This window comes from Platichthys flesus, chromosome 19 (genome assembly GCF_949316205.1).
Source record: "Platichthys flesus chromosome 19, fPlaFle2.1, whole genome shotgun sequence".
NCBI lineage: Eukaryota > Metazoa > Chordata > Actinopteri > Pleuronectiformes > Pleuronectidae > Platichthys > Platichthys flesus.
In genome coordinates, this window is record NC_084963.1 from 371769 (window position 1) to 395636 (window position 23868).

The following is a 23868-nucleotide window of genomic DNA, read 5'->3' on the forward strand; positions in this document are numbered from 1 at the left end:
ACACAGTGCGCGCACACGTCACGCGCACAGCTCGGACACCCCTCGCTGCCTAAATATGGAAAACGTCCCCGCGCGCGTCCACGCAGATGATAGAGAGACCGGAGGAGGAGCTCGTGACAGTTTCATTCTCCACGAGCCGCTCAGACGAGCCGCACGCGCGCCCCGGTCCAGCTCCGGTAGAACTCACCTCCGGTAAAAAGAAAAGAACCTCAGCTCCGGTGTAACAAGTCCGCTCCGGAGAAACCCGAACCTACTGCCGAGGAGCCACTGAGCCAGCAACCATGGAGGCCATCAAGAAGAAGATGCAGATGCTGAAGCTGGACAAGGAGAACGCCATCGACCGAGCAGAGCAGGCGGAGGGAGACAAGAAGGGAGCGGAGGACAAATGCAAACAGGTACAGGAAGGTGGCGCTGCAGCCAAACCTCCACTCAGCTGAACTCTGCTCCCATCACAGGTGGTGTCCCTCAAGGCTCCATCTGGGGCCCCGTTCCTTTCCATTAGCACTGTACACCATGTGTTCTTACTACTCACACCTGATGGTGCTCCATCGAAAACCTCTTTAACTGACTGAATGATGTAATTAGCTCCGCCCAGGAAGTTGGTTCCAGTTAGTGCGTTAGTCAGAATCGTTACTGAAAATCCACTGACCAGACCTCCGGGTTGGGGGGGGGGACTCTGGACCAGCTGCAGTACTTAAAGTGGAATGACGGCTCTATGATGTCAGTGGCAGCCATCTGCGGAGGAAACAGACTTATTATTTAATTTGACTTATCTTTAATGTCTCTTACCGGATCTTAGATCAGGGTTCTATCGTTTCTTCTTTATTTCTATATTTGTTTTTAATTTATTTTAAAGTACACTTAAAGATTTTAAATGCTCCATATAAATAAAGATGAGAAAGAGGGACAGAGATCAGAGGATTCAAGTGAACAGCGCCACCCTGTGGTCAAACAGCATCAACGGTTTTAGTGATCAGCTCTAAAATGTGTCATCTTTTCAAAACCTGCATGTGACTCATCTGAGGCTTAACATCATCTCATGTCTCAGAAAAATATTAGAAACTATCCAGCATAGGTAGAATTATAACTCTGGAGAAGGTCTGGAGAAGATTCTCTGGATCTGACCTGGAGCTCATGTGTAAACAGTGTTGTGTTGTACTTAAAAAACTTCAGGATAAGAAAAACGTGTCATGATCAAAACTCATAATTCCCTTTGAGTGATGAGAATATGAGTCAGAGGGTTCGGCTGCTCTCGGTCACATCTGCAGCTTCCAGCTGTGAAGCGATGCTGCTGCAGGACGCAGGGAGTCTGTCTCCTGTCTGTCTCCTGTCTGTCTCCTGTCTGTCTCCTGTCTGTCTCCACTGAGCTCCACACTGTAATTGAGGAGATCAGATAGTCATCTATGAATAGAAAGCAACTTTTCAACTATGCAACTGTCCACATGCTTGTGTTCCCAGGGGATCCCGGCCTGTTGCTACGACAATGCTTCACCATCACTTCTGTCCAACCACTGAATACTCGTCTATTTCTGGTTCCCTATAAAGACCCCGCCTTCGTTGAATGGTTGCTCCCCTAAGAGATGGTCAAGGCTGCTGGTTCCGGACGCTGGGATCAGGAGAGCCAGGCTATTTGTGACTGAGGCCTTACATGGCTGCAGGGCATTTGTCCTGAGGACTTAATGCTCGGGTACAATTGTCTTTTTATAGGACGTGAAGCTGTTGGTGCAAACGTTGACTCGCTGACACATCTTTGGAAATGAGTCACTGGAAAACCGACGCGTCCAAAGCAAAGAAAGGTTCTAATGGTCGTGAACCAGAAACCTTCAGAGGTCTGCATCACGAGAAGCAGGAATCTGATCAACGAGTTGTAATTATATGAACGAGCGTTAACGAGGTATCACAACCACAAACAGTTTTATGGTTTCAGTTTAACTACGACCTCTTGACTGTAAATAAAGATGGACGACATCCTAACATGGAGTGGAGCAGTGGCGTCGAGGTCCCGCCCATCAGTCAGTGTCAGCTGTCAATCATCACATCTCAGCCTGTTTTTATATAATATAATAACTAAATGACCCACACTGATCAGAAACTTGAACAAACATCAGAGAGATGAGAACCACCTTAATCACAGAACCATCTTTACAAACATTTATTTAACGTCTACTTTGATTTTTTTGGGTTCATGTCCCATCTGATAACATGGAGGAGGAGGAGGTTTTGACCTCCACCTCAGCCAGACACCAGGGGGCGATGGAGGTGATTTATCTAGTCACTGCTGGGAACAGGAAACAGTCGTGTAGCCGCTCCAGGGACAGAGGAGCTGGACACGTCTGGTAAATGATGTAAAGTGATTTTAACTGTCCCTCCTGTGGCTCAGTGCTCCAGATGAAATCCATATGATTTAATAAAGATGTTGAAAGTTGAAGGAGACGACACCTGAAGCACAAGATGAGAAGTTTCCACAATACACACTGAACTCTTCTTCATTCATTCTGAGGTGTATGAAATGTACTGGGATGGATCGTGAATGGAGGAGACGACAGCAAAGAGTTATTTTACAATATTTCATTAGTCCTTTACGATCCGTTTCCTCACGCTCTGACATGTTGTGTGTCTGTGTGTGTTTGTGTTGTGTAGCTGGAGGAGGAGCTGCTGGGTCTGCAGAAGAAGCTGAAGGGCGTCGAGGATGAGTTGGACAAATACTCTGAGTCGCTGAAGGACGCCCAGGAGAAGCTGGAGCAGGCCGAGAAGAAGGCAGCAGACGTGAGTGAAGGGAGTGATGTCATGATGATGTCATGATGATGTCATGACAGGTGTCACATCATCCACTTGGTGCTCAGCCATGTTTAATTTGTTGCTGCTCCAACTGGAAACCATCAGCGACCTCTAGTGGTTTAAACGCACACAGCCCAGTGAGTCAGACCTCCCACTCACACACATTCATCAGAGCCGTGTCGACCTTCACAGAGAATTCAGAGCTGCTGGTGTTAAATCTCCAGAGGGTCATCATCTGAAGCTCCTGTTGAGCAGCCGCAGCCTCCTATGAATCATGTGTGGTGTCACATTCTAACAACACATCATGAAGCCTGTCAGCGCCGCCGGGGGGGGTGCCGTCCATTCTAACCGACCCAGCGCTGTGGTGGAGGATCTGGTTTCTCTAATCCAGGTCTGGCAGCAGCTGAGTCAGATCCTCACACTGTCCACGCTGACATGGACACCAGGCAAACTGACTCTGAATCAGATATTACTCCAAATGTAATTTACAACAGTTACTGGTTAGAATGAACCGTTTCTTTCTAATCTTGAAAAGCTTAGTCCTCGTTGTCCTCCCGTCTCGTGGACACTCAGGACAAGAGTCCTGGAGACGGTCCTCCAGAGTCCAGGTCAGAGACAGGTCCTCGTTAGTCCTGAACTTCCTGTTTGTTCATGTCCACTCCACAGGACGGTCTGTGTGAGGACACCAGCAGGGACATCTGTCTGAAAGGAGACATTCTAAATGATGAGACATGATGTCAACACAGAGTTTCTATCTTTCCTTCAACTCTGCAAAAGACTGAAGTATTTCTTATAAAGCAAGTCACGTGTTCGCGGTATAAAGAAGCAGCGCACATCCGGTTTAAGACAGGGGACATTTCGAGATCTGATGTTTGAGGCGCCCATGGTCGCTTACCGCCGGGGTCACACCGGAGCCTGGAGCGCCCCCTAGCGATCGTTCTGGTGTCGAGTCATGTTTTAGTTCGACTCGAGCGGATCGCGTCAGGAAACACATTGAAAAATGATTTTAAACGATATTGATGACATCATACAATCACATACTTTGAATTCCCCTTCTGTTGTCCTGGAGTTTTAATTTGACCAAAGACATTATTAAATGTCCCCCCCCCCCTCTGACCATCCACTACAGCGAGGGGGGGGGGGGGGGGGGGGCTACATACTCTCCACATAGGTTTGAGTGGAGACTACGTCATTACCCTCGACACCAGACACTTAACGGAGCAAACAGCGGAGAAGTTCTTCAACATGGATATTAAATTAATAATGGAGCTTGTGACCGGTGGCCATGGTGACAGTCACACAGCTCGGCGTCATGGCGGCCTTCACGTCCCTGGACTCCGTGAGGAGGAAGATCCAGAACCTGCAGCAGGACGTGGACGAGGCGGAGGACCGGGCCCAGCTGCTGCAGGAGGAGGCGGACACCGAGAGACGCGCCCGGGACATGGTAACACCGGGTTCACACCGGGTAACACCGGGTAACACCGGGTAACACCGGGTTCACACCGGGTCACACCGGGTTCGGGTTCACACCGGGTAACACCGGGTAACACCGGGTAACACCGGGTAACACCGGGCAGCGCTCATCATCACTCTTCAATGTGTTTCCTGGCGCGATGCGCTCGAGTCAAGCGGAACGATGACTGCACGGCGCTCCAGCATCCGGTGTGACCCGCACAGAGGTTTAACATGCGAGCGGATGAGAGCCAGCTGTGTGAACCCGGCGTAACACCGGGACACGGTAACACCGCGGAAAAGCTCCCGTTACTCAGGGAGCTTCCGGTCGAACCGGGACTGACCGAACAGCTTTAGAACTCAAGATGGAGAATGTTCCTGTGCACATTTGAGTTGAAGTTACCAAACAGCAGCAGATTACTTCTTTAAAACTCGTTTAATATTTGTTTAGTACTGATGTACAACAAGTACTCAACGTCATCCTGTCAAGTATCATTAATACTGCAGCGGTACCACAAAGTGACAGGTCCAGTAGTATTCTGTAAATATAAATGGACAAAGTCCACTTCCTTCAGAATGAAGCCAAAACATCTCCGATGTGAACGCTGCCATCTTGTGGTGGTGATGAGATTGGCAGGCAGTGTAGTGATGGAGGAGTGGATCTGAGGTATGGAGGTCCCGCCCACTCATACTCGACCAATCCCGAGTCCGTCTCAGCTCTCAATCCTTTCCGGGGGGCGGGTCGTGTCACAGGGGCGGGACTAGACGTCAGATGTCAACATATCCCAGGATTCATTGGGCTTCGGTGAAGAAACCATACCCTGACCCAAAGCTAACGTTTGTGGCTTCAAGTCAATGGAGCAGCTAACGCTACATGCTAAAGAGCCAGCTGCAGCTCGTCAGGGTGAACCTGTCTGATTCTTCTTCATGGTTCTCTGATCCCTGCAGGCGGAGGCGGAGGTGGCGTCTCTCAACAGACGCATCCAGCTGGTGGAGGAGGAGCTGGACCGAGCTCAGGAGCGACTGGCCACCGCTCTGCAGAAGCTGGAGGAGGCGGAGAAAGCTGCAGACGAGAGCGAGAGGTGAGGAACTTTGTTCATCCTCTGAACTTCTGACCGCTCTCTGTCCCAGAGCAACTCAACCACCTGGTGGAGCTCTGGTTCGTCAGCGAGCAGGAAACCACTTGAACTCAGAATAAACCTCAATGGAAAGAACCTGAACATTTACTTAAGTAGAGTACAGATACATGCACTTGAGTACAGTAACAAAGTAAAAGTACTTTCTCTCTCCTGCTGTGACCGTTCAGAGGAATGAAGGTCATCGAGAACCGAGCGTCCAAAGACGAGGAGAAGATGGAGATCCAGGAGATGCAGCTGAAGGAGGCCAAGCACATCGCGGAGGAGGCCGACCGCAAGTATGAGGAGGTGAGACTTCAGATCTGTAAGAACATGTGACACACACCGAAAACCTTGGTTGCTTCAAAGTAATAAGAAATCATTTCATAAAAAGTAATTCAGTATATTTGTTGTTATGTTTAAATTTAAATGAAAGTTGATACAGAATCAGATCAAAGTAACTGAGGATGATGACAGTGACTCAGTGAAGAGCCTGGAGTGTGACTGTCAGCTGAACGTCTGCAGGTGGCTCGGAAGCTGGTGATCCTGGAGGGCGACCTGGAGCGGTCCGAGGAGCGGGCGGAGGTGGCCGAGGCGTAAGTCCACATCACATGAGCCCATAGTGAGCCCATAGTGAGGTCATAGTGAGGTCATAGTGAGCTCATAGTGAGCTCATAGTGAGGTCATAGTGAGCTCATAGTGAGCTCATAGTGAGCTCATAGTGAGGTCATAGTGAGCTCATAGTGAGCTCATAGTGAGGTCATAGTGAGCTCATAGTGAGCTCATAGTGAGCTCATAGTGAGCTCATAGTGAGCTCATAGTGAGGTCATAGTGAGCTCATAGTGAGGTCATAGTGAGCTCATAGTGAGCTCATAGTGAGGTCATAGTGAGCTCATGTGATCACTACTATCACAGCACCTGAAGCTGCACGTGCACTGGTCATTGATGCATTTAATAATTAACGATTAATTAGTGGTTGTTGCTGCAAAGACTACACAATAATTACTGTCCATTAATCTACTGATCAAGAATCTGATTCATGATTTAGACTCAAATGTTGAGACTTCAGTTTGTGTTTTGATGAACGATGAATCAATGAGGTCGAGTGATCCACAGATCGCCTGCTGGTTGTGTGAGTCTACGGCACACAGACGTGTGTTCTTGTGTTCTCTCCTGTGTGTGTGTTTATCTAATGCATGTGGGAAACGCCTGCATGACCCCCCCACCCTCCTCCCCCCCGACCTCCCGGACTAACCCTGCAGACGAGTGAGGGAGCTGGAGGAGGAGCTCCGCCTAATGGACCAGAACATGAAGTCCATGATGTGTGGAGATGAAGAGGTACTGAGACTCCCCCCCCCCCTCGCCCGGGTCAAACCCGTGACCTGCCCCCTTCTCCTCTGACCCGCTTCTAACTCCTCCCTCTGCTTCCTGTCTAACCTGCACTGGCCTGTGACTCGTTGAAGGACAAGTCAGGTGATATTCGGTCTTGGTTTTCTTTTCAACAAATCAGATGGAAATCTAGGACAGAAGATTTTTATATTTGAGGCCAACTAATATTTTATATTTTTATGATAGAAACATTTACTGGATAAAAGATAAGACCAGTGAGTTTCTGTGGTTCCACTAACCTGAGGCGAACTTTCCCTTCGTGCTCGATCAACATCGACCGACAGTCGCTCCCTCGTGGGGTGGAGCTATGACACCTTGGGGGCGGGGACAGTGGCTGATGCTCCTGTGATTGGTCCCTTTGAACCCTCCAGTCCACGGCCTCTCTCTGACCTCATCAGCCTCATGGATCAGATGATCCACCTCAGCCTCTGTTTTAAAACCACTCTAAGATTCATGTCATCAGTTTGTATCTGCGTCACAAAGTGAGATGAGATTTGTTGACAATAAGAAAATCATAGAATCACTTCAGACTCGTGCTTCGATGGGACCACGTTTGTTTGCAGTTCCCTTTGAAGGACCTGGTTTGACTCTGTTCTCTGCTTCTCAGAGTCCGATGTGATCGGCTGTGAGAAGCAGAGACTTGATTCTCGAGCGTCGGCTCGTTCTCTTCTGCTGCTCTTTCAAACCGCTGCTCTTTCTCCTCTCGCTTCTTTCTCTCTCTCTGACGCTGCTCAGTAAATCAGGCGACCTTGAGGAAGAGTTGAAAAATGTCACCAACAACTTGAAGTCGCTGGAAGCGCAGGCTGAGAAGGTACGGTAGGAGCTGAGGGCGTTCGGCCTCAGGTCCGGACAGTCAGTAAACATGATTAATATGATGAAATATACACAGTTCTTTATTTAAAGTGACTTAAAGAAACATGAGGAAAAGTCAGAACTTTCACATCTTTATCCTTCTTGTCTTTCTTAAAAAGATTCAATCTTCTCCAGCAGTGGATTTAATGTGCATGTATATTCAGCTTCAAGTTCAAATCTTTGGTTTGGTTTTCAGTACTCGCAAAAGGAGGATAAATACGAAGAGGAAATCAAAGTTCTTACTGACAAACTGAAAGAGGTGAGTTGATCTTTCCTCCTCTTGCACATGAAGCTCCTGACTCGTGTCCTTCTGATGTTTCTGTGGCGGTTTGTGTTCCAGGCTGAGACTCGTGCAGAGTTTGCAGAGAGATCTGTGGCCAAGCTGGAGAAGACCATCGACGATCTGGAAGGTATTTACACGCTGGTTCCTCTGCTCCTCCTGACGCCAGTAACACGTCTGCTCACCGTGCTGCTGTGAATCAAGTAGAAGTAACAAACTGCTCCACTAATCTCTTCTGATGATGTGAAGCTGCATGGTGTGACGGCTCAGGGTTCGGTTGTGTTAGGAGAGAACTAGATGTTAGGAACTGACCTGAACGTCCAGTGAAGTCCTCCAAGTCTTAAAGAGCATCAGACTCTCACCTGGAAGTCAAGTGGTCCACATGTCATAGAGCAACAGATAAATAGAAGCTGCGTTCCTCCTCACGTGGAGAAGATGACGTGTTGGTCTACAGCAGGTTTCATCGTGCAGACACTCACAGCTAAATGGAACATGAGTGTGTGTGTGTGTGTGTGTGTGTGTGTGTCCTTCCTTACCCACTGCACTATAACACAGAATCACTACTTTCAGAATCCAGTTATATGTTTTGCTGGTTTCGATGGTAACTGTATTTCTTACCTTAGTACAGAATCGGTTTCTTCCAGGTGTGTTTGAAATGATTGTGCAGAACTCCTCAGACGTAGTTGAACCATCCGTCGGATTCAAGCCGTTCACAGTCGACTTCCAACATGGCTGCCGTGTTGTGTTTGAGTTCATGATGACTTCACTAACAGTTGAAGCTGCTTGGTTTGCTGAGCTGAACGGGTTCCGTGGGTTCGAACCCCGAGGTCAGAGAGAGAGTAGCTTCAGTGTGTCGGGGTCAGATCCCTCAGGTCGGGGACGCTCCAGCACTGATGCTGATATTGATATTAGTGAGTAAAACATGAATCAATGTTATTGAGCTTTGATATTTTACAGTTCAACCATAAACTTATTATAAATAAAAAGAAAACACAAATACAAACAAATAAAACTTTATAAGAAAATAAAGAAACCAACATCTTTCCTTCATTAATGTTAAGGCAGGAAAGATGTAAATGCAGATGTGAACAGGGTCTGAGACTCCAGATGTTTCTCCTGCTTGGTCTGAAGTAACGAGCTGCATGAAGCCACCGTTTGATTCCACATGGACACTTTCCTTCTGTTTTTCTGAATCCTGTCTCTTTGCTGTTCTGTCCCGTGTGTCTCTACCTGTGTGTGTCTCTACCTGTGTGTGTCTCTACCTGTGTGTGTCTCTACCTGTGTGTGTCTCTACCTGTGTGTGTGTCCTCCTGCAGATGAAGTGTACGCTCAGAAGCTGAAGGGTAAAGCTCTCAGCGAGGAGCTGGACTTGGCCCTGAACGACATGACCACGCTCTAGACGCTCTGTATCTCTTCCGCTCTGCTCTTCCTTCCTGTCTGAACTCGTGTCCGCTGCTCGCTGTTGTTCTGTTCCATCTAGAAGGTTCTAGGAAAGAACCATGGGCCCGTCCGTGCCTTTGTGCTGCTCTGAACAGAGGGTTGAGTCTCTGTTGTGTGTCTGTTGGTGGACGTTGTGTCTTTTCTCAAATGTTTCCCTCCCTCTGTAATAAACGGATTAAAGCTCTTGTTTGTCTCCTTCCACTTTTACTTCCTTCTCTTCTGTTTACTTCCTCTTTTATAAATGTATAAGTGGCGTATGAATTCTAAATAACCTAAGATAAGTAAAGCTTTATTTGTCACATACACAATTATACATGGTACAATGTGCAGTGAAATGTGTTATTGTGCCTTCATTTAGTTTTAAAATAGTAAAATAAAAGACACAATATAAAAAAAACACACAATAGTATCACAAAATGCAAAATGTCCAACTTCTTGTCAGTGCATCATGAAGATAGATAGAGATGCATATCTTGTAATGTGTAAATATAGAAAGCTCCTCTGAAGCATGAACCGGGTTTAGCCTCTGTTAGATTCTGTTTGATTCTGTTAGATTCTGTTTGAAAAGAGGATTTACTCAATCTGCTGTCTTAGAGACGACAAAATGAATCTTTCCTCTTCTCTGGAAACTGAGAAATACTTTGTTTAAAGAGTCAATTTAATTTAATTTCTATTGCATCAAATCATACTAAACATTATCTCAAGTTATCTCAACGTAACTAATATACAGAAACCAACAGTTCCCACAACGAGCAGAGGAGAGAACAAACTCTTCATTATATTCATTATGAACACATGTACTTTACTCCTGTGCTGGTATGTGTCCTGCAGTACTGGAACACTAAGGTCCACCACTGTTTATCAAATGAAGGTCTTGTCAAAGATCGTAAACAATCTCTTCAGAAACTCTCACTCAGCAACAATAACATGTTGAAGCTGATCAACAAGATGATTTAATATGTTTAGTATGAAGCTCTCTGGAGTTCATCAGATCCTAAAATGTAATACTGTCCCCTATGGATGAAACGGGACATTAGATGTTTGAATGCTTCATTATTCTTTATATATATATAAATAATCAATCAATAAACAAATCCAACTGTGGTGGGTCAACCCTGACAACAGTGATGTTGACTCCCTGGGTTGAATCAGAGGTGCTCTGGGTTTTGTGTCTGGACTTTTCTTCTGTGACTGTGGTTCTTCTTCCAGAGAAACTGGCCCAGGCCAAAGAGGAGAACCTGGACATGCACCAGGTTCTGGACCAAACTCTTCTGGAGCTCAACAACCTCTAAGGACCTCTGCAGAGCCGAGCGAGGAGTCACTGCAACGAGTAATCAAGACAAAGTCATTGAAAAAGAGAAGGTTTCATTTGCTCCCAGCAGACACACTTCACACTGAGGACTGAGGTTCACACACGTTATTTGAAACACTACTTCTTTGTTTATTCATCTGTGCACATTATTCCAACATGAATGTTTTATCAAATGAGATGTTTTTCTGTTTAAATTTAAAGTTTCTGTTTGCTTGTATTTTAAAGTTCAGCCGAACCTGCCGGCTCCTCCTGAACGTGATGTGACCACAGGCTGTAAAGAAAGATGGAGGAATTCCTCCTTGTGGACAAAAGTGAAGCTAAATTATCTCGGATATGAAAAGGGCCATCTTGAATTTTTGACAATTGGCAGTCTTGGCAGAAGTGATGGTGGGGTGGAGCCATGGTATCAAGGTGCCGCCCATATACGCTATCGACCAATCAGGAGTCAGTCTCAGCCTGTTTCTTTATCATCAAATAACTGATTCAAACCAAACTGATCAGAAACTTGAACAAACATCAGAGAAAGAAGAACGACCTGAAACGACAGAAACATCTTTACAAACATTAATCTAACGTTTACTTTGATCGTTAGAGTGTGGACCGTGTCCCATGTGCTAACATGGAGGAGGAGGTTTGTGACCTATACTGCAACCTGCCACCAGGGGGCGTTCCTGATTATTTGGCTTCACTTTTGATAGCTGTCTTGTCCATCTTTATTTACAGTCTGTCTACGTGACAGACTTCAGTGACTGTTTGTGATTATTAATAAATCTGTTTCCTGTTTGGAAAAATATACACTGCAGTAAATCGTCACCATAGCAACGGCAGAACACACTCATTCATATTTATTTGTTCTAGCAGGTTTTGGGCATATCAGATCAAAATGCTCTTATTTTGATAGGTAATAACAATTGGCATAGGAAATGAATCCCTTCACTTTATTTAGAATCATTTTAACTCTGACGTACTTTATGAAGAAAAGCATTAGATTATTAATAATGAGTGTGGGGCTGAAAACATGAAACATAAAGTGCTGGGAGCTGATTTCAAAGGCTTTATGTATGTAAACAAAATAAACATCATAATTCTAAGATACATTTTACAGTGACTTGTTTTCTTTTTCTCTGAGTGTCGAACATTCAACCTTTCACCCAAACAAAGAATCTCCTGGGTTCTCGTCTCTCTGAAAGCAGAAGTAATGATTATTGATCTGTGGTTAGAAGATCTAACCCATAAATCTGAGTGAGTGACAGCTGTCAGTTGAGATGAGGTCTGAGAGGAGAAACTAACTCTGCTCTTTCACTTCCTCTCTCCACATTTAGATGTTAACTTGAGGAAGACTCACACTGACAGTCTCACACTTGTACCTCACCACAACTCCACTTTGTATTTGTGTAGCAGTAAAGTAGAAAACTAGAAATCTTCAGATCATAACTGAGATTTGAATTCAATAAACTGAGAAAGATTAGAACTTTTCAAAAATAGTTCTGTTCATATTCTTGATATGTATGTGTTTTTATATTATAACACAACTAATCAGTGAAAAGCAGCAGCCGTGTTTTAAAGGTCAAACTCAAGCAGCCTTTGAATCATATTGAATAGAATTGTAAACATGTTTTTTCATGTTTATAATAATGTTGTTTGCACGGAGCTCATGTTTATTCATGTTTATAATAATGTTTGTTTGCACGGAGCTCGTGGGCGGAGACAAACCGGAAAGCAAGAGTCACTGACGCAATGAACCGGGACATTAAAATCTGAGCCCTCTCATTGGTTGAGAGCGCTTGACTGACAGTTGTTCCGACGAATCACCAGCAGCTGTGTCTCCGCTGTTTCTTTCAGTAGATGTGTAAACATAAGACAGGCTGAGCGGAGTGACTGAACCCCATCCCCACAGTGTGAGATCTGTGGAGTGTTTCCACACCACAGTCACTGACGGGAAGTGGGAGGGGCCTGTCAGACAGAGACTAATGGCCGCTGGTGGACTTCAGCTGTTTTCACCGAGTCTGTGTCCGGAGGAGATAGAGATCAAGAAGACAGCTGATTGACACCGAGGGAGAGGTGAGTGACAGCTGCTGCCGACAAGGACCTCCGGAGGATCTCCTGCGCTCTCACTGAGCTAGCTTCAACTGCTAGCTTCAACAGGGTTAGCTTCAACAGGGTTAGCTTCAACAGCTGGCTTCAACTGGGTTAGCTTCAACAGGGTTAGCTTCAACAGCTAGCTTCAACAGGGTTAGCTTCAACAGGGTTAGCTTCAACAGGGTTAGCTTCAACAGCTGGCTTCAACAGGGTTAGCTTCAACAGGGTTAGCTTCAACAGGGTTAGCTTCAACAGCTAGCTTCAACTGGGTTAGCTTCAACAGGGTTAGCTTCAACAGCTAGCTAACAACACACCTGGACTAGCATTAAGTATCTACACGGTAGCTAACATTAGCTCCTGACGATGTGAACTCTGATTCTTCGAGTTAGTGACGTTTGATGTTTGAAGGTCTTCTGTTCCCTGACAGCTCGTCATCATGATGAAGACAGTTCGAGTCCTTCAGCTGCTGCTGCTCACCGGCTTCACCTCAGCTCCACCTGCGGCTGCTGGTCAGTAGCTGAGTTCACGAGTGGGAGCTAACATCATTCACTATGTCTGCATTCTACTTCCACACTGCTGTGCTCTGCTGTGTACTGCTGTGTACTGCTGTGTACTGCTGTGTACTGCTGTGTGTACTGCTGTGTACTGCTGTGTGTACTCACAGCAGAATCAAACAGGTACATGTTGCTGTGTTGTCACCCTTCATGGAACCTGCAGCAGAAGTTCATGTCAGTTGAGTGATATCTGCTGACTCGGCAGTTACAGTGAAATGTTTCTGAAATGCTTATCGTTACTTTTTCTTCGAGTTTGAATCTGAACGTTGAGTTTCACTTTTCTTCTTCTTCTTTGTCTTTAGAAAGTGGCAACCATTTGGTGACGGCCCCGCATCCTCCAGTCGTGGAGATAGGGACTGACTTCACGGCTACGTGCATGATCATCAACACAGCTGAGGTCACAGCTGACGACCTCTACTGGAATCTCACTCAGAAGAAGGTTCCCAAAGAGCAGTACACAAAGATCAACTCAACAGCTCTGAACGTCACCATTCATGTCAGCGGGGAGAAAAACGAGTGGTTATTCTGCTTCTGCAAGAATGTGTCGGCCAACGTGATCCTGAATAAAGGAAAATTCATGCACGGGGTCCTCCTTCAGAAAGGCTGTAAGTTCATCTATAGATATATACATGTGTGGGTTGGTTTAAAGCTATTGTACCTTTATTAGATAGAGTCAGGAGGTGTGGAGGAGGAGAGAGCTCTAACCAAAGCCTGTAGATTAAGATGTTCTAGCTGATGGGAGAGCAACTTCAAATGTGTGTTTGACTTCAATGTCAGATCGTCCGAGGAAGCCAGAGAACATCTCCTGCATCGCTCTTCAGGAGAAAACGTACATCTCTCCAACCATCACGTGCAGCTGGGACGCAGCAGGACGTCAAACCAAAGACGTCGCTACCGACTTCACACTGATTTTGAAAGTCATCAAGTGAGTCCATGTCGAGATGTCAGTTATTTGTCTGCAGCAGGAAAATGCAAAAGGCCCAAGATCCTAAATGGTATTAAAACTTGTTTTGTGTTTGATCAACAGTTCTGAGACTTTAAACGTGTCGACTGAAGGAAACAGTGCCTCCGTGTCTCTGACCACTTTCCCGAACTTCATGGAGATGGAGATCTGGGTGGAGGCAAAGAATAAACTGGGAACCATCCAGTCTGAGCGTCTGAGGAGAGAATCCGGATACTTTGGTCAGTTGAATGTTGTTTAAGTGTTTGATATCTACACTGCAGATTTTTATTGGAATGAATATTTTCAATTTCATTTGTTGCAGTGAAAACAGACCCTCCGGCAAACATCCAGATCGTCTCTGAGAAGAGCTTCCCCACCTCTCTTCTCATAAACTGGAATCCTCCTATCATAAGCCAATATGTGGGATTAACGTATGAAATCAGATTCTGCCAAAACGGATCTCATGATTGGGCGTATGTAAGTGTGTTTGTGACCTTCTGCAGTGTTTGTTTTTTATTTGAGTCTTTTTTCCTTTTAGTCAGGGATACGTAGAGAATCTGCTGTTTTTCTTTTCTAATGAGATTATATTTATTTATACTGACCTTCAGGTGCCTCAGGTGGACACTGCCAGGAACATCCAGTCCTTCAGACTCCAGAACATCCGTCCAGACACTGTTTACGTCACTCAGGTGCGCTGCAAAGACCACAGAGAGGGCTACGGCTACTGGAGTGACTGGAGCAGCAACGCTACCAAGAGAACGCCAGAGGACCGTGAGTTCCAACAGCTCCAAATGAAACATGCTGTCATTTAGTTTCACTCACTCTGTCGAGATATGAGCAGAATTTGACAAAAAGTGTATTCAGTGTTTTAAATTATTAAAAGTTTTAAAATGTACAAAGGTGAAGAGACTGAATCTGTCCACTGCTCTTTTTCTTTTCCTTAGAACCAAAAGGTAAACCAGATTTATGGAGAATCGTTGCTGAAAGTGATGTCGGTGAGCGACGAGTGCAGTTTGTCTGTAAGGTAAGGTAACACAACCATCGAAGTGCAGATCACACATCTGTGGACTTTTTGTATTAATTAAGACAAACAAACCTGTTACCGAAATCAAGATGGAAGATTTTATTTTATCTGGCAAAAGTGCTTACCAGCAGATCACTGAATCCTATTATTTTCATTTTTAAATCATTTATTAAATACACAACATAAAGTGGCAGAATGATGCAATGACACTCTGATAAAGATGAACAATGACACCATAAAGAAAAAGTACTTTTCATAATTGTAACTTGTGTTCCTCCCTGAGGGGAGGCTGGAAGGTGACGCAGGTAACCAACACTTTGTGCCTCTGTCCAATCAGGATCCAGTGTTTGCCAACGGGAGGATAATCAGATTCGAGATGAATGTTCAAGAAAAAAAGGACAAAGTGAAGAACACAAGTTGGGAGAGTTTCCCCGTCAACCGCTCGGAGGCGGACGGCCGCTCCGACCACACGAGCATCACAACCCTCAGAGACATCGTACTGGCCGACAAGAGAGCGGTCAAAGTGTACGTCACTGCCGTCAACTCGGTGGGGAGGTCTGCTGCCGCCTCGCTGTTCATCCCAGAGACCGCACACGGTGGGTTTCCTCTGCGACCATTGACGCGTGTCGTACGTTTGAAGCGATGTTTTCACGTGGGACTTCCTGCAGAGATCAGGGAGTCACTGCGTTCTGACACTCATGGATCATATTAACATTTAGTGACTTAGTCTGAATGAAGAGTGAAACAACTCGTGAGGGGAAGATCGTTCATCTGTGTGTGAATGTGTTACAGAGCTAGCCCCAGTCAGGGAGCTGAGGGGGGGGGTCCAGGGAGGCCAGATGTGGCTGCAGTGGAAACCCCCGAACACTGCAGCTGTGACGGAGTACGTGGTGCAGTGGGTCAGTGCAGACGGGATGGACTGGCAGAGAGAGAACAGGAGCACCACTCACACTGTTATTAAAGGTACGTTTCTCTGTGCTGAGCCTGGAGCTGGAGAACCACATCACTGAGTCGCACTCTCAACAAACACAGTTCACACTTTACCTCATCCTCTGACTCTGGATCTTCATGTCATGTGTAGGAGACCTGAAGAAGTTTGTCTGCTACACTGTGTCTGTGTATCCGATCTCTTCTGGATGGACGGGGCAGGCAGCGACCGTTCAGGCCTTTCTGGAACAAAGTGGTGAGAGAACCTGCTCGTTAGCTCTTTTTGAAATATTGTTAATATTAAAGCAGGTCGTGAAGACCTTTCTCCACGTGTTTCTCTTCTTTCCGTGAAGTTCATTTGACACGGCTCATTTAGTTTCAGAAGAAGACGGTTCATATCTGACAGTGAACATTGATTACAGCTCCTGAGGAAGGCCCCGCTGTCAGACTGAACGGTCAACCAGGACGTGACGAGGCTGAGCTCGTGTGGACAGAGATTCCCCAAAGCAGACGAAGAGGCTTCATCACAAACTACACAATATTCTACAAAAGTGGGGGTGAATTACACTGTAAGTGTCCGTCACTCTGAACAGGCGTCACGTGTGTATTCGTGAGTTCCTGACTCAGTGTCTCTGTCTCCTCGTCTCAGCGGTGACCGTTCCATCCAACACGACCTCGTTCACCCTGAAGTCGCTGACAGGAAACACCAAGTACGACACGTGGATCAGAGCCTCGACCGCCGCCGGCTCAGCCGAGGGCTCCCGCCACTCCTTCACCACGCTGAAACACAGTGAGTGTCGCCCTCCGTCACACTGTGTTGGTTTAAACTGAGCAAACACCACGAGGCCCAACAGGCAAGAGGAGCTTCCTGCCTCACTGTGTGCCTTCTCCTCTCAGCTCCGGGGGAGATCGAGCTCATCGTCGTCGGAGCCAGTCTCAGCTTCCTGTTTGTTGTCGTCATGACGATGGTGATCTGTATTTCCAAGAAAGAAACGTGAGTTTTTAAAATCTGCAGAGGAAAGTTCCTCCAGCGTCTCCGGTCCCTCTGAAGAGGTTCAACGTCTTCATTCAGTTTGTTCCTCAGTCCCTCACCACAGACCTTTCTCTCCTCATATATCAACTCGTGAAAAAACTGCTCAGACCAATGAGAGCTTTTTAAAATTGATATGGTGGATTCTTTGTCTTTGGATCCTGATCTGATTTATGTATTGTTTGTGTTTCAGCATCAAGAAGAACTTCTGGCCTCAGATTCCAAACCCTGGAGAGAGCACGATTGGATACTGGTCTCCTGATTATCCCTTAAAAGTAAGAACTTCCTTTGCTCTGACACATGAGGCTGAAAACATGAAGTACATTATTTAAACACTTTATAGATGGATACCAGAGTTTATCTTTTAGGCTTTTAGTCAGAATCATGTGCAGACGTCTGTTCAATGAGAATATCAACCTGAAAGGTCCAGTGGATACAAAATGCAGAATACATGAATGAATTAATGGTGTATAAAGTTTTCTGTGTGGTTTGTAAAATATGTTGCCAACTTGAACATGAAAGTTTAGTGTTTGTTCACCACGAAGAAAATCACTGCAAAATACAATCGCAAGATAAAAAGATTAAACTACTTCCAGTGGAGATGAATTAATATGATACATATACACATTTATATGACCTTTCTATATAGGACACAGAACAATGGCAGCTGATGAGACTCAGGTCTTTTTATTATGATATACAGTCACATACAGGACTCCGGTCTTCACAGCAGAAAATACTAACAAGTATTTAAGAGTATCTGCATGAAAACAGATAAATGGACTCTGTGGATAATCAGCGTCTTGTCGTCCTCAGGCAGAGACGCCAAAGGAGAACTGTCTGTCCGGCATCAGTGTCCTGGACGTGGACACGTGTGATGGAAAGATGGTGTTTGATGAAGACAAGACCAGTCTTCCTCTGAAGAAGGACAAGTATCTGTCCGAGGAGCACAGCAGCGGCATCGGCGGCTCCTCCTGTATGTCTTCACCTCGCCAGAGCGTGTCGGACAGCGACGAGGGCGGAGACCCGGTGGACACCACGGCCAGCACCGTGCAGTACTCCTCCGTGGTGGCCTCCAACGGTTACAAGGGTCAGACTCCGAGCTCGCAGGCGGCCATTTTCTCCCGCTCCGAGTCCACGCAGCCCCTGCTGGACTGCGAGGAGAACCCGGACATGATGTTGCAGGAGGGCAGCAGACACCAGCGCTTCCTGCGCCGACCTGCGGACAACGACCCCGCCCACTTCAACCAGCTGCTGGAGATGGAGCAGCAGGAGGTGCTAGAGCCTCTGGACTTCTGCCCCCTGGAGGAGGACTCTGAGCTGACGCGTACAGATGAGCAGTCAGCTGATTGGCTGCCGACAGCGCCTGCCTCCAGCTACATGCCTCAGCTGGGAGGCTACAGGCAGCAGTGAGAACACATGTCCACCCGCGGTGCCTTGAGGAGCAGCGAAGAAGAGACTGAACCCGTTTGTCTTTTGCACATATGTACTCTGTAAAATACACAGCCGCAGTTAGCTTAGCATTCGCATGGAACAATTACTAGCCATATGTTTGTAGTCCACACCTGTATGTGGACGCTTTGTGCTACATGGTAAATGTCACGCTACATTTCAAAACGTCTGAACCACAGAGTTGGGAGAGACCGCCCCCTGTGGAGGGGTGTGACCTCTGCAGCCATGTTACCTGCTCACTGTATATACACTGCTCATGAATGTAATCAAGTGACACTGACACGAGAGGCCAGTGCATGTTAAAATAACTTTCAAAAATAAAATATAAAAAACATGTACAGGTTCAGCTGGCGTCGTGAAGACACTGAAACATGATCCCTTACTTCTCTTCTCGTCGTCACTTCCTCCCACTGTGGAGATCCATCTGGAAACCAGTCACAGACAACCTCACCATAGAGTCTGTGCATCAAGGCCCCGCCCACACACCTCAACCAATCCTGAGTCAGAGTCAGCTGTCAATCATCACGTCTCAGCCTGTTTTTATATCGAATAACTGATTCAAACCAAACTGATCAGAAACTTGAACAAACATCAGAGAGATGAGAACGAGCTGAAATGACTGAACCGTCTTTACAAACATTAATTTAACGTCCACTCAGATTCTTCAGTTCGGTTCATGTCCCGTCTGCTAACATGGAGGAGGAGGGTTTATGACCTGTACCTCAGACAGACACCAGGGGGCAGTTGAGAGGAAGTTGCACGTTTCACAGTCAAATGTGTTGAATCCCTGCTGCAGACTTCACACACCTATAAGAATAGAATGTAACTACGCATGTGCAATGCATTGTGGGTCCAGCCTCTCAGGTAACGACCCTACTAGGGAAACACCTGCGACTCCAGCATCAGTGAGAAGTTGAGGAGTGAAACGTCTCATCACCGGGAACCACCGGGAACCTCAAGGAGCCATCAGGACCCGCCGGGATCCACTAGGACCAACAAGGATCCTTCAGGACCCGCCATGACCCACCGGGAACCTCAAGGATCCTTCAGGACCCGCCATGACCCACCGGGAACCTCAAGGATCCATCAGGACCCGCCGGGATCCACTAGGACCAACAAGGATCCATCAGGACCCACCATGACCCACCGGGAACCAGCGGGATCCACTAGGACCCACAAGGATCCATCAGGACCTGCCGGGATCCACTAGGACCTCTTCACACAGAGGATTAAGTTGTTATAACGTGTAAAGACACTAATACGTCAAATTGTACAGGAGACTAAATAAAAAATCATTTATACAGATATGTTTTTAACAAGAGCTCAATATGAAGATGTGAGGAGATGATACAACTGTTTCAGAAAGGAAATGTATTTTGTGTCATCTTTCATGATGATGAGGATAATGATGAAGATGGAGCAGCTGCAGATGAAGATGATAATTCAGATGAAGATGGTGATAAAGATGAAAGTGATGAAGATGATAACAATTAAGATGAAGATGATGATAAAGATGAAAGTGATGAAGATGATAACAATTAAGATGAAGATGATGATAAAGATGAAAGTGATGAAGATGATAACAATTAAGATGAAGATGGTGATAAAGATGAAAGTGATGAAGATGATAACAATTAAGATGAAGATGATGATAAAGATGAAAGTGATGAAGATGATAACAATTAAGATGAAGATGATGATAAAGATGAAAGTGATGAAGATGATAACAATTAACATGAAGATGGTGATAAAGATGAAAGTGATGAAGATGATAACAATTAAGATGAAGATGGTGATAAAGATGAAAGTGATGAAGATGATAATAATTAAGATGAAGATGATGATGATAAAGATGAAAGTTATGAAGATGATAATAATTAAGATGAAGATGATGATGATAAAGACGAAAGCGATGAAGATGGAGCAGCCGCTGATGAAGATGATGATACTGAAGATGGATCAGCTGCAGATGAAGACTCCCTCCTCCTCCTCCTCCTCCTCCTCCTCCTCTTCGTGCAGCTCGTGTCTCTTTAAGAGAGGTTTCCTCAGGACGGAGGGGGGGGGAGGGAGGGTGCTGGATGGGTTCACTGGGTTCATGTAGTACCGGAGCCTCCTCCTCCTCCTCCTCTTCCTCAGCCCGGCTGCTTCTCCTCGGTGAACCGGGACCTGGGTAAACCTGAGCTGCTCCATGTTAGTGCACCGGACAGGACGGGACATCTGAGTGTGACCTTCTCCTCCAGGACACCGGATCAGCTGATGACTCCGAACATGCTCCCGTCTGCAGGTCATTCCAGGCATCTGGACACACAGTGTGTGTTTGTGTGTGTGTGTCTGTGTGTGCTGCTCCTCCGCTATTAATGTGTTACAGTATGTGTTGCTCCATTTGTATTAGCGATTGTGTTGTGTGACAGTGTGTGACAACGTGTGACAGTGTGTGTGAGTGTCAGTGTGTGTTGCTCCAGCTGTATTAGCGCGTGCTGCATTGTTACTGTGTGTGTGATAGTGTGTGATAGTGTGTGTGTGTGCTGCTCCTCTCGTATGAACGTGTTACTGTGTGCGCGCTGCTCCTGTGGTACTAACGCGTGTTGTGTGTCTGTGTTGTGTGACAGTGTGATGGCGGACAGTCTTCGTCCTGCTGGAGGAATCGAACATGATGGCTGCTGACGGCTGCTGCAGAGCGATGGATCGAGGCCGCGCCAAGCTGGCGGCTGAGGCTGTTCCCAGAGCATCGCTGCCCCCCCCGCAGCCGCCGGGCTCCGACATCCAGGAGCTGGCGTCGAAGCGCGTGGACGTGCAGAAGAAGCGCTTCTACCTGGACGTGAAGCAGAGCGCGCGCGGCCGCTTCCTGAAGATCGCGGAGGTTTGGATCGGCCGCGGCCGCCATGACAATATCCGGAAGAGCAAGCTGACGCTGTCCATGTCCGCGGCCCCGGCGCTGCGCGGCTGCCTCGGGGACTTCATCGACTACTACGCGCGCATCGGGCTGCGCGGCCTCGGGCTCGCGCATCTCGACGAGCCGCATAGTAACGGACAGAGCCGCGTGCCCGAGCCCCGCAGGAGAGCGCAGGAGCACGCGCCTCTGTCTCCCGCGGGGTCCGCCGCGTCTGACGAGCACGCGCAGCGCGTGCTGAAGAGCGAGCTGATCGAGCGCGACAACCGGAAGTACTTCCTGGACCTGAAGGAGAACCAGCGCGGCCGCTTCCTGCGCATCCGCCAGACGGTGAGCAAGGGCCACGGCACCATGGGCTACTACGGCCAGGGAATCGAACACACCATCGTTCTGCCAGCGCAGGGACTCATCGAGTTCCGGGACGCCCTATCGCAGCTCATCGAAGACTACGGGGACGGGGACGCTGACGAGCGCGGCCGAACCGGCTCCCGGAACCAGGAGGACGAGGACGACAGCCCCGAGCTGCCCGAGGCCGCGTCCTTCCGTGTGGACAACAAGAGGTTCTACTTTGACGTGGGGTCCAACAGGTTCGGAGTGTTCCTGAAGATCAGCGAGGTCCGGCAGCCGTACCGGAACACCATCACCGTCCCGCTGAAGGCCTGGTCCCGGTTCGGAGACAACTTCCTCCGCTACGAGGAGGAGATGAGACGGATTTTCACTTGTCACAAAGAGAAGAGGACAGAGACAAGACAGGACAGCGAGGAGCAGGAGGACTGACCCGGACTGGAGCTCTGGGAGCCCCTGCAGAGGCCCCATATGTCCCTGCAGACATGCCCCTTTATGTCCTCCAGGGGCCCTGCAGACATGTCCTTCAAAAGTCCCCATGATGAGCAGGGTGTGTCCCCTCAACCTTACAGCACCTGAACTGTTTGGTTCCTCCCCCAAGGGCTGGGTAATGACTAATCTGAACCTGCCAAGATCCAATCATCCATCTTCATGTCCACGTCCACGTCCATGTCCACGTCCATCTCCATGTCCATGTCCATGTCCATGTCCACGTCCATGTCTCAGTGCTGTTTCATGCACCTGAACCTGTCTGACAGATGAAGGAGTTATTGTTGTGAGGACACTTATTTATTAGAGGTCTAATAATGATATTAACTTGAATTTAGGATTTAAGTTCAAATCGCGATGACACATTGTTTTTAAATGGAATCGATGTGTAAAGACCTTAAATCACAACTGACCCCCCCCCCCCCCCCCACTGACCTCTGACCCCGACCAGCAGATTAAGTGACGCCTGCAGCCCACACGGGAGGATGTTGCCTGGCAACACTTCTCGGGTGTGACAGGCGATGGGGCAGGAGCTGGTGGAGGCGTTGTGATGTGTGTGGCCTGGCTACAAGCTGACACACACACTCACACACACACACACAGACACACACACACACACACACCTTTCCAAGTGCTGAAAGGCCGTTACTCACCGTCACGTTGTCTTCACGCTCAGGAACCTGAACACTGAATCCAATTGGTCGAAGATAAGAAGTTGCTAAATTATCCCAATCGTCAGGGGTCAAGGGTCATGGCAGGGCAGGGCAGAGGAAACCAGAAAAGTCCAAAACAAATTTATTATGAGCCAGTGCATCCATCGTGTTTTTCATTCTATCCAACGCAGGCACTTAGTCCACACACAGGAAGTGTTCAGACACTGGAACTGAGCCTGGAGCCTGGAGCACTTGAAGTGACGGGACAGGAGGTTGTATGAATGAAGCAGAGAAGATGTGTCCTGGTGGAACAGATGGTTCCAGGAGAAGAGAGAAGCTGCTGTTGCACAAACACACGTCTCATTTGTTTTGTGTGGTTGGATTATTTCGACTACACAGTAAGTACAGCCGCAGATCTCCACACTGAATTCAAAGTAAAGTCTTGTCGTGCTGAGCAAACAGTCGGTGTTCAGCTCGTCTTCTCTGGCCGAGCAGCAGCAGAACCTATTTAAAGATGGAGGACACTTCTCCGTCTCTGCCCAAATAAATTGGATGCAGACGTTGGCGTCTCGAACCGCCGACGTCGCACTGCTACACCCACCTGACCAATCACGAGCCAGTCTCAGCTGTCAATCATAACGTCTCAGCCCATTTTTAACTAATAACTGAAACAAACACCAAAACAAAACCTGACCCTGCATCAACTGCCTGAAGTGACACAAAGCTTGGTTTGGTATTTCATTTTCAGGTTCTGTCCAACTCCCATCTGACTGTTATACTGCAGCCAGACAGCAGGGGGCGGTGGAGATGTTTTGGCTTCACTTTTATGAGTTGTCTTGTCGTCCATCTTTATTTACAGCTGTT

The 23868-nt window shown here is 47.2% G+C and overlaps 3 protein-coding genes across 4 annotated transcripts; all 3 read left to right on the forward strand.

Annotated features, from left to right (window-relative positions):
* The first annotated feature begins 108 nt into the window (after positions 1 to 108).
* tpm2 (tropomyosin 2 (beta)) lies at positions 109 to 11713 on the forward strand. 2 transcript variants are annotated; one of them, XM_062412930.1, is made up of 9 exons: positions 109 to 395; positions 2641 to 2766; positions 5179 to 5312; positions 5537 to 5654; positions 5871 to 5941; positions 7470 to 7545; positions 7783 to 7845; positions 7927 to 7996; positions 10516 to 11713. In XM_062412930.1, exons 1-9 carry the CDS (start codon positions 282 to 284, stop codon positions 10596 to 10598), a joined length of 855 nt encoding a protein of 284 aa, XP_062268914.1. In that variant the 5' UTR covers positions 109 to 281; the 3' UTR covers positions 10599 to 11713. The 2 variants fall into 2 exon arrangements, with proteins under 2 accessions (XP_062268914.1, XP_062268913.1); XM_062412929.1 differs by lacking the exon at positions 10516 to 11713 and adding an exon at positions 9183 to 9492 and having other exon boundaries at positions 111 to 395.
* An 843-nt stretch (positions 11714 to 12556) lies between these two features.
* On the forward strand, positions 12557 to 18963 carry il6st (interleukin 6 cytokine family signal transduce). The gene is made up of 16 exons (XM_062412769.1): positions 12557 to 12679; positions 13125 to 13206; positions 13554 to 13856; positions 14029 to 14176; positions 14279 to 14433; positions 14517 to 14671; positions 14803 to 14965; positions 15139 to 15218; positions 15556 to 15814; positions 16011 to 16181; positions 16300 to 16401; positions 16568 to 16714; positions 16795 to 16935; positions 17043 to 17139; positions 17369 to 17450; positions 17992 to 18963. Exons 2-16 carry the CDS (start codon positions 13134 to 13136, stop codon positions 18586 to 18588), a joined length of 2673 nt encoding a protein of 890 aa, XP_062268753.1. The 5' UTR covers positions 12557 to 12679; positions 13125 to 13133; the 3' UTR covers positions 18589 to 18963.
* Positions 18964 to 20706: 1743 nt separating this feature from the next.
* Positions 20707 to 22678, forward strand: purg (purine-rich element binding protein G). The gene is made up of 2 exons (XM_062413027.1): positions 20707 to 20911; positions 21237 to 22678. The coding sequence occupies exon 2, from the start codon at positions 21278 to 21280 to the stop codon at positions 22292 to 22294; it is 1017 nt and encodes a 338-aa protein (XP_062269011.1). The 5' UTR covers positions 20707 to 20911; positions 21237 to 21277; the 3' UTR covers positions 22295 to 22678.
* Positions 22679 to 23868: the final 1190 nt, after the last annotated feature.